Here is a 14,856-nt window from a genome sequence, read left to right as displayed (position 1 = left end):
GAATACGCTCGCAAGCTAAGCGTGGTTTTGTGCGTGTGTGTGGGCCAGCAGGAGTGTGTGTGTGTGTTGTACCGCATGTTGTGTGTTCACGGATTTGTGCATTTTTGACAAACATCACCACCATCAATGAATCTCTCACCCACTGACTTGGTTTGGTTTAACAAACATCACTGACCCCCATTCAGACATGCGTTCTGATGATTTCAAACTTGAGTCAGGGCTCAAACGATTAATCGATATTAAATCAAAATGACAATTTGGAACAGATTACAAAGCTAATTACAGGCTGCAATTTAAGTCTGCTATTTTTTAAATGTACTGTCTTACATTATATGTTGGAAACTACTAATATCTAGTATCAACAGAGTAGTTAATGTTTTGATGGTGTTGTGTGGTCATGCTCTATTATATTTTAAAATTATATAATAAGTACTTAAGTGCTTGAGTTAAGTTCAGTAATGCCATAATTTAACTATTTAATCATTTCATTTTAACCATGTCACAATTGCAATATCTGTCTGAAAGGTTTCAGACAGATATTTTACCCTAAATCATTCGGCCCTATTTATGATTTCCATTTTGCAGCCCAATTCATTTTCAAAGTGATATTTTTAGTTTGAATTAAGCAGTAAACATGTCCACATTAAAAATAAAGAAGGAACTCACTGAACGTCACTGTCTGAACTGGGGGCTTAGCATGGAGTGGTCCGCTCTCACATCGTTCTCACCCGAGTCTGTTGTCATTTTCATCATCATCATCATCGTCATCAGAAACACATTCATCTGCTGAACTGCTAACGTGGCTAATACATGGCCTTCATGGTGCCACACTGTAGCAGCACTGCCCGTGTCACGCTAGCAGTGAGGTCAGCACTGTGGAGCTCTGCTTCTCGTAGAATTAGTTCATTTGAATGTGATACACTTTCACTTGACGTCATCTCTGTAGCTAGAAAATATCATCACGTTACTTCTTTTATGTGGTGGTTGAGAAGAAGGCCACTGCATAAACTCAGTATGATACATTCCAGCATTTATTTAAGTTTACCCCCATTTGTATGTACAGTATGTGTAGTCAACCCAATGTAGTCAATTCACTCAGTCAGCTCTCATTTTGTCATAAAATAGTTTTCTCTGAATGTGTACTATGCTAAATTGGTCAAAACATGAGTGAGTGTGTCAGGTTTTTAAGAAATGCACCTGATAATTGTTATGTGGTTTTACAGGGAATGTTTATGTGACTTAAACGTTTCTTACTGAAGCATAGATGTTATTTCTAAGTGCACTGGAGGCCAGCTAAGCAAAAAAAAAACAACTCACGTCACCATTTGAGCATGTTGTGTCCAGATCACAAGTGTGTTTGTGTGTGAATGATCATTTTTGTTGTCTATGTTCTAATGCATTCTATTAATGTGTGACATTTTAAACAAATTTTATTTGCTCGAAAAAACTCACTAACAGCTGCCAGAGGACAATTGTGGACATCCACGCTGTGAGCCGAGGATCAGAATCAGAGATGGAAAAACAAAGCAGATAATGTTTTATTTTAAACATTAAAATCAAATAATGAACTAGATCTGTAACTGTCACAATAAAATGCCCATGATTATTATGATTATTATGACTATTAATAATTATAATAATAATAAAACAATATCTATGTTCTCAAAGTAATTCATAATAAAATAATAAAAATAGTTCTCTTGTAGTTCACTGTGAGGATTTAGTGTCAGTGTAGTGTTAGGAGTCAGAGTGAAGAATGGCATGCAGAATGCTAACAACCAGCTTCTCACCTGTCGCGCCTCGCTCTGCCGAGCCATAAGCTGGCCCTTATTGTGTGTTCCATGGGAAGAGCCCGTATGGTAAGTAGTGCTCGCTTTCTCTCTTACCCTTGCCTGCAAGTTGTTTTTCCTCATTGAGATATTTTATTATCTTCCTCTGAAAACTTTTTTTCTGTTCTTTTACATGTGTTTGCTTTTTTGTGCATTTTTTATTACTGGTTGCTTTGTTGCATGCTTATTGCTTGTTTTGAATTTTTAAAATGTAAAAGAAAAAGTTAGAAATGACATTAATGTGAAAGACATTGTTTTTATGTTTATGTTATTATGCAAACTGGTGGTGGGTTTTCTTCATTTTCTGATTCTGCCTGATCTAATTCTTTATATTATTATAGTATGTATGATAACCTTACACATATAATAATATACCTGAGTGATAGTAGAGTGTTGACATTTAGAGTTTTCTTTTCTTTCTTCTTGTAGAACCAAGTTGCCATCGCTGGAGTAATCGACCTGGGAACAGTGGAAACATTCTCAGTGTTCCAAGCAGCCCAACGTGGTCTTATTGACCAAGACACCTGTCATGTACTACTGGAGGCCCAGCTCATTATGGGTGGGCTTGTCCAGCCTGACTCTCCTCTCTGCCTTTCACTGGAACAAGGTCTTTCCCAAGGCCTAATTAATACCCATACCAGACAGTCACTTTCTGGGCTAGAGAGTGCCTTGATTTTGGTGGAAAAATCTGAATGTTTAGGTGACCACCAACAAATTGTGTTGCCAGTAGCCAGAGCCATAGAATCTGGGCTCATCAAAGAGGAGGTTGGCCTCCGCATTCTGGAACTCCAGATGAACACTGGAGGTCTAAAAGACTCAGCAGGAAGGATGATAAGTTTGGAGCGAGCAGAAGATAAGGGACTTTTGACTCCTAAAATGCTTAGAAAACTCCAATCGATGATCCAAAACAGAGACCTGATCGATCCAAACACGGCTGAAAAATTAAACCTAAATGAGCTCCAACAGCGCTGTGTTTATGACGATGACTCAAATCTCCTTCTCTTCCCAGTCAAACAGCAACCTGGAGGAACAGTCTGCCTCCGCTCTGGAAGAAAAGTTGGCATCTTTCGTGCAGTCCAGGAAGGTCTAATTGATCGGAAAGTTACTGTAAGACTTCTTGAAGCTCAGCTCTTTGCTGGAGGTATTACTGAGCCACGCTCAGGCCATCATCTGACAATTGATGAGGCTGTTCGTCATGGGTTAATGGACCAGGATCTAGCATGTGCCATGTTTGCACGTCAGCTGCAAAATGGGGGAATTATTGATCCTTTCAATGGCGAACGCCTGGATTTGGAGGAAAGTATTCGTAGAAACCTTCTGTCCTCTCGTTTGGCTCTCTTGGTGCTTGAGTCTCTTTGGGCTTTCATGGGACTGCTCTTACCTGAATCTGGAGAACTTCTGCCTATTGCTGAAGCTCTACAACAAGGAGTGGTCTCTGGAGAGCTAGCAAGAAATATTCTGGCACAGCGTCATGTCGTTGGAGGACTGTACAACCCTGAGACCCTCCAGGTGATACCTCTAAACCAAGCTGCTGAAGAGGTGCTTGAGTCTAGTGTCGTCAGTTTTCTCAAAGATACCCACATCCCTGATGTTCTTCTCAACATGAATAAATCTGGTACACCATCTCTAAACCGTTTGAGCTGGGATTCCACCAGCTCCACTCCACCTCCATCATCTCCACTCCCTTCATCATCTCTTGCAGACACTTTGTGGGATGTTAAACCAACAGATGGATTGGATCCCCAAGAACAAGCACGACACAAGCTACTGTTTCACCTCATGACCCACAGTTATGTGGACGCTCATTTCGGAAAACGGCTGGTACTGCTTGACCCTGAACTAGTAGAGCTGGTCAAAGCTACTGAACTGTTTGCAGAGGACTCTTTAATTGGAAGTCTTGTGGAGCCTCAACATACATTAGCCACAGGTGAGCAGGGCGAGATGAAAGTACTAAGAGATTTGAGTTTGACCGATATAGAGATGAATGATAAACAAACTAAAGTTGAAGAGGAAAGTTCTAATGTAGGCACACCAAATAAGGATTTGGAGCTTGATCGTACAGTTGGCCAAGAACATTGGTATGATGGAGACGATGACAATAAATCACTGCAGAGTGATTTTGCCATTGCAGCTACAGAAAAAATCAAAAAAGCAGAAGTAAAAGGCAAGAAGAAAAAACGCTCCAGTCTTGAAAGTTTAGTGGTTCCAGATCCAGGGGAGCTGGTCGGAACTGATTCCAAACCCAGAGATGGTAGTGGTCTGGAGACACAGAGCATAACCATGACCATTAATAGAAAGAGAGTCACAGAACCAATTCAATCGGAGGAAGTTATTGAAAGAAAGATATTAAAGGAAACCATCCCAGTGGAAGCAAAACTAAATGTCACACAGTCTGATGATAGGAAAGATATGAAACTTTCCCACACTGAACCAGAAAGGATCAAACATGCATTACCCATTAAAGACACTGACGCAGGGAACTGTGAATATGAGGTTGATGTTATTGAACCGGTAGCGGAGGAGGAAGAGGAAAACGCTGAAATGGCAAGGCTAGTTGAAGAGCTTAAACAGGGAGGTCTAATGACAGAAGAAGGAGAAAAGCTGCTTCCAGATGAGGCAGTAGCTCAGGGTGTTCTTCCTGGTCATACTGCAGTTAAACTAATGGCTCAGGCAGGTCTCTTTGGGGGTTTCCTAGATACCAGTAGTAGTGAGTCCCTTAGCATTGAGGATGTTATGCAGGAGGGTTTACTCGATGAAGAGCTGATGTGGAGTGTCCTGAAGTCCGATAAAACCCTTGCAGGGATTGTGGATGGGGAAAAAAGACAGATATGTGGGGTAAGGGAGGCTGCTGAGGCAGGGTTGATCGACCCCAACACTGCTGCTCGACTTTTAGAAGCCCAGGTGGCATCTGGGGGAATTGTAGACCTACAGAGGGATAAGAAAGTCTCTGTTACTCTTGCAGCCAACCTGGGTTTGATTGAGGAGGATCAGAGAGAGGAACTGGTCGCACTAGAGAAGGCATACAAAGGAAAAGACACTGATTCAGTAACAGCTCTGAAAAAAGCCAGTTTACAGCTACAGATGGAAGGCGTTATTGACCCAGAGTCTAAGTCTCCTGTTCCCCTTGAGCAAGCAATTCAGAAAGGGTTAATTACATCAGATGAGTCATATCGGGCATTAGCAAGGCAGGTTGCAGAGGGTGGTATAATACATCATGCTTCAGGACTAAGGCTTTCTGTCTCTGATGCTGTTGAAAGAGGATTAGTGGATCGGTCTATTGCTCCTGCCTTGGAGGAACTAGAGTGGGTCTACCAAGGAAGAGTCAGCCCATCATTTCACCCAGAGGCTATTGTTTTCCAGGCATCGACTGGGGCTATTTCAGACCCTAAATCTGGATGTAAACTGACATTGACAGAATCAGTTTCAAAAGGTCTCCTGGATGCAAACACAGCTAGTGAGGTCATGGATTCTCCAGCAGTGACACAAGGACCACTGGACCCCCAAACTGCACGCATTGTGCCTTATTCGGCACTTGTAAACCAGGGTAAGATAGATATTGAAACAGGTAAACGTTTCTTAGAGGTGAAACCATTCAGAGGTGTTCAGGATGAGCAAACAGGAGACATTTCTACCCTTTCTGAAGCTGTTGCATCAAAGAAAGTTGATCCAGTTCCAGCAATGAGGCTACTACAAAGCCAGGCTGATAGTGGAGGGATTGTTGATATCAAGACTGGAGAAAGGCTCCCCCTACTTGAAGCCTGTAAAAGAGGGTTAATTGGTGTTGATATGATCAAGGAAATTGCCACCAGCCAGATCTCGAAAGGAGGCCTCATCAACCCAATTTCTAGACAAAGAGTCTCTAATCTCAGTGATGCTGTTGCAGTCGGACTGATATCCAGAGATGTAGCTTCTGAGATTCAGGACAGAGCGGCCTCTGCAGAAATAGAGGAATATGATGATCGTTCTACACCTGTTGCCTCATCAATATACAGCCCTGCTATTACTATGTCAGTGTCAAGCACAGACAGTCCAGCAAACTGGTCAGATATAAGCATGGACATGTCCTCAAGGTCTCCACTTTCTACAAATGGTGTTGTATTTACACAGTATGATGAAAACGCAGGAACATCTTCAATATCAGATAAATCCCTGTTTTATGAAGAAAAGGACAGAGAAGAGTGGCCAGTGTCTGTAGGAGAGATGCCTTTTATCGAACCAGACCAGTCCATGGACCTATTGTGTAATTTTGCAGCTAATGTTGAGAAAAGAATTCAGCAAGCCATCGAAGAGATAGGACCACAAAAAGACACCAATGAAATAGAGAGCCTTCCTAAACAGGAAACTGATGACAAACTGCTGATAAGTGAGGGTAAGACTGATGATAACCAAACAAAGAGTGTTTTCATTGCAGAATACTTGAAACCACATGTCTCTGATACTGGCAAAGATTCCCAGAAAGAGGTGAGAGTCGAGGCTGCTGTTTTGAAGCTAGATGAAGAACCTGTAAAGGTTGAGAAAAAGGAGTGCAGACCCTGTGATGAGAGCACATCAGTAACTGCTTCTGAAGTTGTAAACCCTCCTGTGGCAGCTGAGATTGTGATGAGAGCTGGTAGAGAATGTAAAGACAGCACCGAGCTGCCAAAGTTAAATGAGGAAGAGTATAGAAAGAGTGATGTGGTGAAACAGAGGGATGACAATTTAGAGGGTAGAAGTAAAGTAATGGAAAGAGAGACAGAGGTCAAGTCTATCACTGACATGGAGCAGTCAGGCCAGTTGTTGACCCTTTCATCAAACCAGGCCGAAAGCAAAAGCAAGAAGAAGAAGAAGAATAGAAATGGAAAGGGAAAGGGTAAAGAAGCAGAAAGTGAAGTACAATCTTCAGAGATAAAACAGCCATCTGTAACTGATGAAGCTGTTGCAGAAATAGAATTAAAGCCTGAGGCTGTAAATGCAGTCACAGATAAGATTGTATCACAAGACGAATGTGACAAATTGCATATTCATGGTCAGAAAACCTCTTTGGTTTCCCCCAATGAAGAAAATGAAGTAAAGATTGACAGCAAAAATGATTTGGTGAGACAGGGACAAGAGTCAATTCCACCTACTGTGGAAGAACAGAATACAGAACATATTACTGAGCCAGAAAAGAAAGTGATTGAAATCATGTTTTCTAAGGATGTAGAACAAATTGAGAGGAGGGAGAAAGTAGAGCAGCAGAAAGACGTTAAAGAGGCTGCCCCTCTTAAACCAGAACGAGAAAGTAGTCAGGAGGTAAAGAAAAGAAAGGAGCAAGAATTGCCTCAGAAGTCCTCTCTACCAGAAGATGAGAAAGCAGCCTTGCTACTTAAGGCTAAAGAGAGCATTTTCAAAAAGGTGTTTGAAAAAGGAGTGAGTGGCAAGCAGACTGCTGAAGAGCTACATGTCCTGCGAAAAGAGGTGGGCAAGAGGGAGATTCAAGGCACAGCTGTCAAACATGTAAAGGGAAAAAGTCCGCCACCTAAGGTTGAAGGAGTGGAGCATCACAAAATCAAAGATGAAAGTGTCCAGAGATTGAATGGTTCATTAAAAGAAAATGAGGAAGTGACAAGCGTCAAGGAAGACGGATTGAAATTGTCAGGGGTCAAAGAAGAAATGTCTGCAGAGAAACTTTTGATAAAGAAGGACACGGATACCAAACTATTAGATGCTCCTTCACAAGAAAAGGAAAAGATCAGTCCTGAAAAGGAAGATGAACAAAAAGGTGTTGAAGCAGCACCATCTGACAAACCTAAAGAAATGCAGCAAAGTAAGCGGAACAAGAAGAAGACTAAGATTCCAAAAGTGTTAGACAAAGCTGAGCCCAAAATTGAGAAAATAAGAATGAATGAAATTAATGAATCTGACTTAACAACAGAAATTACCACAAAACAAAATTTAGAAAGTCAGATTTTGAAAAAGGAGCAGAAAATGGACAAACCTGCTGATGGTCAGGCAGACAGTGAAGTCATCCAGCCTTCAGCTGCTGATAATGAACTGGAGACCTCTGCAGGTACTATTGAAAGGGCTGAAAACATACATCAGTCAGAAGAGCCTCGTTCCATAGAGGAACCTGCAAACAGTCCAGAGGTTACATCAATCAAAACTGAAGAATCCCTATCAGAAACCAGAAGTGAAGATAAATCTATTGAGGCTGTTCCATCCAAGCTGGATGTCCAGCCCACAACTCAGTGTATGACTGCTGGCACACAACAAGTTAATACAGCTACAAAAAGTAAAAAGAAGAAAGGTCACCAACCATCTGAAGATAAAATGATAAATGTTCCAGAGTCAAAATCCATAAAAGAGGAACATCAGAGTTCTGAGACTTCAGAATCAGCACCTGCACTCTTAGAAGACACTTCAGCTGAGTCTAAATCACCTGGAGTCGCTAAGCCTGATACAGCCACAACAGAAATGACCACAAAACCCACAATGGCAAAAACTAATTTAGAAAGTCAAATTTTGAAGAAGGAGCAGAGAATGGACAAACCTGCCGATGGTCAGGCAACCAGTTATGTCATCGAGGCTGTTCCAGCCAAACCAGACGTTCAGCCCACAACTCAGCGTATGGCTGCCGGCACACAAGAACTTAAAGCAGCTACAAAGGGTAAAAAGAAGAAAGGTCACCAACCCTCTGAAGATAAAATTACAAATGTTCCTGAAAAATCCATAAAAGAGCAGCAACAAAGTCCTGAGACTTCAGAATCAGTATCTTCACTCTCAGAAGACACTTCAGCTGAGTCTGAATTACCTAGAGTCCCAGAGTCTCATACAGCTACAACAAAAATAACCACAAACCCAAATTTAGAAAGTCAAATTTTGAAGAGGGGGCAGAGAGGAGACAAACCTGACGTTGTTCAGGTAACTAGTGATGTCATCCAGCCTTCATCTGCTGAGCAGCCTAAAAAACTGGAGATCTCTGAAAGTACTATTGAACGGGCTGAGAACAGACAACAAAGTCCACATTTGCATCAGTCAGAAGAGCCTAGTTACATAGAGGAACATGCAAAAAGTCCAGAGGTTACATCAATCAAGAGTGAAGAATCGGAAACCAGAAATGAAGATAAATCTATTGAGACGGTTTCAACCAAACCAGACATCCAGCCCACAACTCAGCTTATGGCTACTGGCACACAACAAGTTAAAACAGCTACAAAAAGTAAAAAGAAGAAAGGTCACCAACCATCTGAAGATAAAATTATAAATGTTCCAGAGTCAAAATCCATAAAAGAGGAAAATCAGAGTCCTGAGACTTCAGAATCAGCACCTTCACTCTTAGAAGACATTTCAGCTGAGTCTGAATCACAGAGAGTCCCTGAGTCTGATACAGCCACAACAGAAATGACCACAAGACATATTTTGAAGGAGCAGAGAATGGACAAACCTGCCGATGTTCAGGCAACCAATGATGTCATCCAACCTTCAGCTGCTGATAAGGCTAATGATCTGGCGATCTCTGCAAGTGCCATTGAACGGGCTGAGAACAAACAACAAAGTCCACATTTGAAAAACTCAGAAGAGCCCACTTACATAGAGGTTACATCAATCAAGAGTGAAGAATCTAGAAGTGAAGGTGATTCTATTGAGGCTGTTCCATCCAAACCAGAAGTCCAGCCCACACCTCAGTGGATGGCTACTGGCACACAACAAGTTAAAACAGCTACAAAAGGTAAAAAGAAGAAAGGTCACCAACCCTCTGAAGATAAAATGACTGATGTTCCTGAGGAACAGCAAAGTCCTGAGACTTCAGAATCAGCACCTTCTCTCTTAGAAGACACTTCAGCTGAGTCTGAATCATCTGCAGTCCCTGAGTCTGATACAGGCACAGAGAGTTTTGGAGAGGAAGAGGAAGATATCAGAGAGGGACAGGAACGTTTCTCCAACAAACAAAAGATTCCATCACTCACTGCTAAGGTAAGAAAAAAGAAGAATGTTTTGGTTCTGATTCTTTCCTTAACTTTTTAATATATTGTGGAGTTTTATTAAATATTAAAAAATGCATTTCAAATTCGCCAAAGGTTTCAGTTTTGTCTTTTCCACAGTCCTCTTTAAGGCGTCAGGAGTGTTTGGAGCATGACCAGCGAATCGTAGCCTTGGTGTCGATGGTCAGACATATGGAGGTGCGGCTCAAACAGCAGCAGCAGCAGTCTGTTGGCCGCAGCCTTGTCGCACTGGACGATATCATCAGACAGACGGAGGTGAAACAATAATTATGCTCATTCACATCACAGAGCCACTGTTTCTAAAGAATAAAGCTGATTTTCAGATTACTGTCTAACTAAACAGTATGAAGAAAACTTTTGTTTTTCTTTTCCTAAATCTTGTTCTCAGACTCTGGACCTTGAGCTGCGAGACTTGGAGCCGGAGATCACCAAAGAGGTGGAGGCTGCCGAGCGTTTGCTGAAGCCCCAACATAAAGACGTTCCCCCGCAGCTCCTATTGGCCCTAGAAAAGGACGGGCGTAGTTTGGCCCGAGGGTATGAGGCTTCCAGAGGTCTCTCTGAGGACATTCTGAAAGGCCTGCGAGAACACAGAGACTCATACAAGGTAAAAAAAAAAACACATATAAAAACAACAGGGAGAAATTTTTGTACGACATGTCTTCAGCGCTCAAAGGCCGGACTTACTCACTTTCTTTCAGGAGGCAGTAACAGCCGAGCACAAGTCACTCGGACGACAAGTGGAGAGTCTGCTCTACTGGCTGAAAGGAACAGAGGCTCAGATGGATGGAGGAATGGCAGGGATGGAAAAAATGGAGAAATCAGAGAAACATGACAATGACGATCAGCTGACGCAGCAGCTGAATCTGTGCAAGGCAAGTTGTCTCGACTCTTTATTCTGGCTTATTTTACAGCACAATTAACTATGCTATCATACAAAATAAGAAATGAAATGTGTAATTGTGATTTGGGATGAGCTGATATGGTAGTGAAGGTATCAGTCCAGTAATGGCCAAAATCTCCAATTGGAAAAAGAAGGTTGAAGCATTATGTTTGTGAAATGGCTGATTGCAGTGGGGTAGAAAATGCACCAGCACAAAATGAATTAAGTGGTAAGGCAAGGCAAGTTTAAGCAAGTTTATTTAAACAACAAATACGGCAGCAGCAGCATTAAAGATTTAGGTTATAGGTTTTCAAGCCAGATTTAAAAGAATGAATTGATTTCAGAGAGATATTTTACCAGATATTTGAGCCATAAAAACTGGTATTCTACCATTCCTGCTTGTCACTTTCACCTTCCTTTCCTCTTAAAGGAGCTTCAGGCCTCTCTGACGGCTCGCTCCAGCGAGGTCAACAACGTGGCCTTTGAAATCCAGGTGTTCATCTCGGAGCGAGCTCAGGACCTGGTGCCCGAGCAGAGCAGGCAGCTGCTGGGGCAGCTCCAGCAGCTCCAGAGGGCCTTTCACGGAGCGTCGGGCCAAGCCCAGGCCTGGGCTGATGCTCTCTCTGCCCAGAGAGCGAGGGAGGAGGAGAGGCAGCGCAGGGAGAGGGTGAAAGAGGAGGAGAAGGACAGAGAGAGGCAGAGTGCGAGGGAGAAAGAGGTTTGGAAAACGACGTTTGAGAGGAGTCGGAGTGAAATGCTGTGTTGTAAAATGCAGTTAACAATACAGCTCTTATTTGTCACGCTTTCTCACACAAGGTTTTGTACATGTTAATTAAAGTCATATTTTGATCAAAAACTCATGTAAACCATCTAACATGACCACAGTTTGATCTTCTAGTGCTAATACACACTGTCTCCATCATCCTCTCATCATTTCATACTTAGATAGCGACCCACTGCTGCTCTTGATGCCAATGCTTTTGCCACAATATGCTCGTCATCACCATCTTCACGCTTTCCCACACCAGGCTTTTTAACGCTCGCGTCGTCTTTGCTCTTGGGCATGTGTCTGTTAACGTGTGTGTTTTTAACCTGTTTTGCCTTGCTGTTTTCAGATCGCTACTGAAGGTCGCGGCGGTAACGGCAGAGCAGCCTCGCTTAAGTTTTTCCCCTCTTGTCTCAGCTGAACACGAGAGAAAGGGGGGAAAAAAAACTGCCAATAAACAAGATACTTGATTAACTTCTCTTTGTTGTTGCTTGAACGTCGAGTAAAATACACTGTGTGTCTCAATGTCTGCCTCTGTGTGTGTGTGTGTGTGTGTGTGTGTGTGTGTGTGTGAGTTAAGTGTGAACTCTGGACACAATCTGCTCAAAGCTTTGCAAAGTGTGTACTACGCACACACGCGTTTGGTTTTTGGAAAATAGAAGATTCAAAACTGCTGAATCAGCTTCAGAAGATTCTTTATCAGTTTTCCTCACATTTTTGTTCTTTGTGGGTCTTTTGCTTTCTCTCTCTCTCTCTCTCTCTCCATTCTTTCTCTCTCTCATCCATTTTTCTCAGGTGGTCCAACAGCAGAAAGCTGAATGCTCTCAGAAACTAGAAGGCCTGACCATGTGGATGGCTGGAGCCGCCAGTTTGCTGGCCAGTCAGAAAGCTGGATTAGAGTCAGGTGACGTGAACGTCCTGCAAGAGAAGCAGAAGAAACTGAAGGTAATGAAACTTAAATTCATCCCCACTTTAGGAATATAAAGGTCACACAAACTTGGCAATAAAATCCCTGAAAAGCATAAATTCATCTTTATTCATTAATTTAATCAGTTTTCAGTATGTTTTAATCATGTCTTGTAAATGATGGCATTTTCTCTTCAGGACGTACAGAAGGACCTCCAGGCGAAGAGCGAAGGCATAGCTGAAGCCATCCGCTCGGTGGAGGATTTGCTGGCAGAGCGGGGCGAGAGTCTGAGCCCGCAGGAGAGAGAAGACCTCCAGAGGGCGCTAACGAGAATGAAAGAGCAGTACAGCGCCCTCACAGATTCAGCAAACACGTCAGTGTCTGAGCTGGACACAGCCATCAACGACACTGTCCAGCAGAACACACAGAGGGTAGGAACAAGAGGGATGTAACAGATTTACATACAGATTATTTTTTTATGTTTTTATCAATACAAATGCATAAATATGTACTTTTTAGATGAGATTGTTTTTCTTTAAGCTTGATCCCATGTTTGTATTCAACTCTTTTCCTCTGCTCCTCTTCTTCAGGCAAAGGCAGAGGAGGAACTCCAAGAAACACGAGGCCAGATTGACTCGCTGCTGACTGAGTTGTCCTCCGTCAACCAACCAGACAGGAGAGGAATTCAATCAGTTACGGCTCAAAGTGTTTGTGATTCATCATTCTCACAGCCAGAGGGCGCCGTCATGTCGCACACAGAGATGCTGCAGGTCAGGATTTCTCACCTTTTTTTAACTCTAGCATGTGACATTATTACCAGCTTCTGACTAACTAACCTTTGTCCTCTTGACCAGACGGAGCTCCAGCAGCTTCAGTCTCAACAGGCTCAGCTTCTTCAAATCACACAGTCGACTCGGTCTCTTTTGGACCAGCCGGACTCGACCGTTCCTCCTGAAGAGAAGCAGCGACTCCGAGCTGCCCTGGACCAGCTGCAGGCCCAGCACCAGGACAAGCTCCAGAGCTGCCAGGTAACTTGAATCCTTAATGTATCCTGAAAGTGTCACTAACAAGACGACGTGAGACTGCTTCACCTGTTTGTGTTTGTCTCTTCTAGGACCGTCTGAGGAAGTCAGAGGCTCTAAAGGATGAGTTTACAAAGTTCCTCCAGGAACATGGAAGTCTCTGTGCCTGGCTGGAACAGAGTGAACAGGATCTCCGTTCCCTGGGGGAAGGAGAAACCGACGCACAGGGACTGAAGGGCAGGCTGGACGAGCACAGAAAGGTACAGGAAATACACAACACTGTTAATGCTATGTAGTTAATCTGTCTTAACTAAATTGAAAAACTTAAATCTGATAGAATCCATAAATGCCTCACAAAGCACAGACTGAAATGTGAATAAAAGCAACTATAGCCTTTTAAATGCAGAAATCTTGCTGCTGTAATGTGTTGCCTGTAGGTGGCGTAAGTTATGCAGTGGTGCAGTTGGGTTCTGTTTTGCCTGAAGTGCCCAGAACCCCACACCCCCCTCCCACATAACTGCAAAACCATGCTTTGCTTTCTCTTTAATTATCCTCGGAAGATTGAGTTTCCACGCTTGGTCTCCATCCGTCTGTCCACATGCCCAGAAACACACTGATTTACACTCCCACCGTCACATTCTCACATCTCCCTCGATATCACATTTTCAGTGTTTTATGTGCTTTTCCTTTCCAATTTTCTCTCAGCCACTGCTGGAATGACCTTCTGGTCACGACCACACTTTTCACTCACACTCACAAATAAGTGATATAGGTTGTTTAATAAACTCAAATTTCTCCGTTGGACACCCAACTGACCTTTTAAACGTAGTATTATTATTATTATTATTATTATTATTATTAATCTGTGTTTCCAGCTTGCCGAGGATGTGATATGTCACAAGGCGGACCTGCGTTTCGTCTCCATCTCTGGTCAGAAGGTTCTAGACTCTGTTCAAGGAGCTCTGGAGCAGGTTGGCGGTTCTGATCCAGCTCTGGACACCACCAAGCAGCTGGTCACCGACAAGCTACAGGACGCAAACCACAGATACACAACCCTACACACAAAAGTGAGTTTTCATCATTTGTAACAAATGTATTCTATGTGATGTCTTTGATTTATCTTAATGTCCTTGTTGGCCTGTGCAGTCCACAGATCTGGGTGGTCGTCTGTCCGGCCTGTTGGAGCGGTACCAGCAGCACCAGGACGAGGTCGTATCCCTCCACTCCTGGCTCAGCACTCAGGAACAGAACCAAAGCATAGCCAAGCCCAGCGGGGACACGGACCCACAGAACCTGCAGAACACACTACGACAAGTACAGGTGAGAGGAAAAAAAATAACACAACTCAAACAAAGAGTGAGCGAGAAGGAAAGTGTCGCGCACAGTCGCCTTTCCCAGCTGTGACATAATCTGCGCACCACAAAGTTTCAGTTCAGTCACGTAATTTAACTCTGGAAAAAAGAGTGCACTGCTCAAATGGAAAGTATGAAC

At 43.0% G+C, this 14,856-nt stretch overlaps 1 protein-coding gene across 18 annotated transcripts in view; it reads left to right on the top strand.

The window, feature by feature from the left end:
* The window catches only part of macf1a (microtubule actin crosslinking factor 1a), a 200,950-nt gene that overhangs the window by 112,826 nt on the left and 73,268 nt on the right, over nucleotides 1-14,856 (top strand). For 17 of the 18 annotated variants that reach the window (XM_044052296.1, XM_044052300.1, XM_044052307.1 and 14 more), the window contains 12 exons: nucleotides 2,259-9,761; nucleotides 9,890-10,045; nucleotides 10,179-10,394; nucleotides 10,489-10,662; nucleotides 11,101-11,388; nucleotides 12,232-12,381; nucleotides 12,541-12,774; nucleotides 12,934-13,113; nucleotides 13,198-13,371; nucleotides 13,458-13,625; nucleotides 14,241-14,432; nucleotides 14,512-14,685. In XM_044052296.1, coding sequence (XP_043908231.1) covers nucleotides 2,259-9,761; nucleotides 9,890-10,045; nucleotides 10,179-10,394; nucleotides 10,489-10,662; nucleotides 11,101-11,388; nucleotides 12,232-12,381; nucleotides 12,541-12,774; nucleotides 12,934-13,113; nucleotides 13,198-13,371; nucleotides 13,458-13,625; nucleotides 14,241-14,432; nucleotides 14,512-14,685 — 9,609 coding nt within the window. The remainder of the gene's footprint in view (nucleotides 1-2,258; nucleotides 9,762-9,889; nucleotides 10,046-10,178; nucleotides 10,395-10,488; nucleotides 10,663-11,100; nucleotides 11,389-12,231; nucleotides 12,382-12,540; nucleotides 12,775-12,933; nucleotides 13,114-13,197; nucleotides 13,372-13,457; nucleotides 13,626-14,240; nucleotides 14,433-14,511; nucleotides 14,686-14,856) is intronic. The other variant, XM_044052306.1, reaches the window with a different exon arrangement.

The sequence above is a fragment of the Solea senegalensis genome, linkage group LG20 (genome assembly GCF_019176455.1).
Source record: "Solea senegalensis isolate Sse05_10M linkage group LG20, IFAPA_SoseM_1, whole genome shotgun sequence".
NCBI classification, from domain to species: Eukaryota; Metazoa; Chordata; class Actinopteri; order Pleuronectiformes; family Soleidae; genus Solea; species Solea senegalensis.
This window is presented reverse-complemented; position numbering and strand designations above follow the sequence as displayed.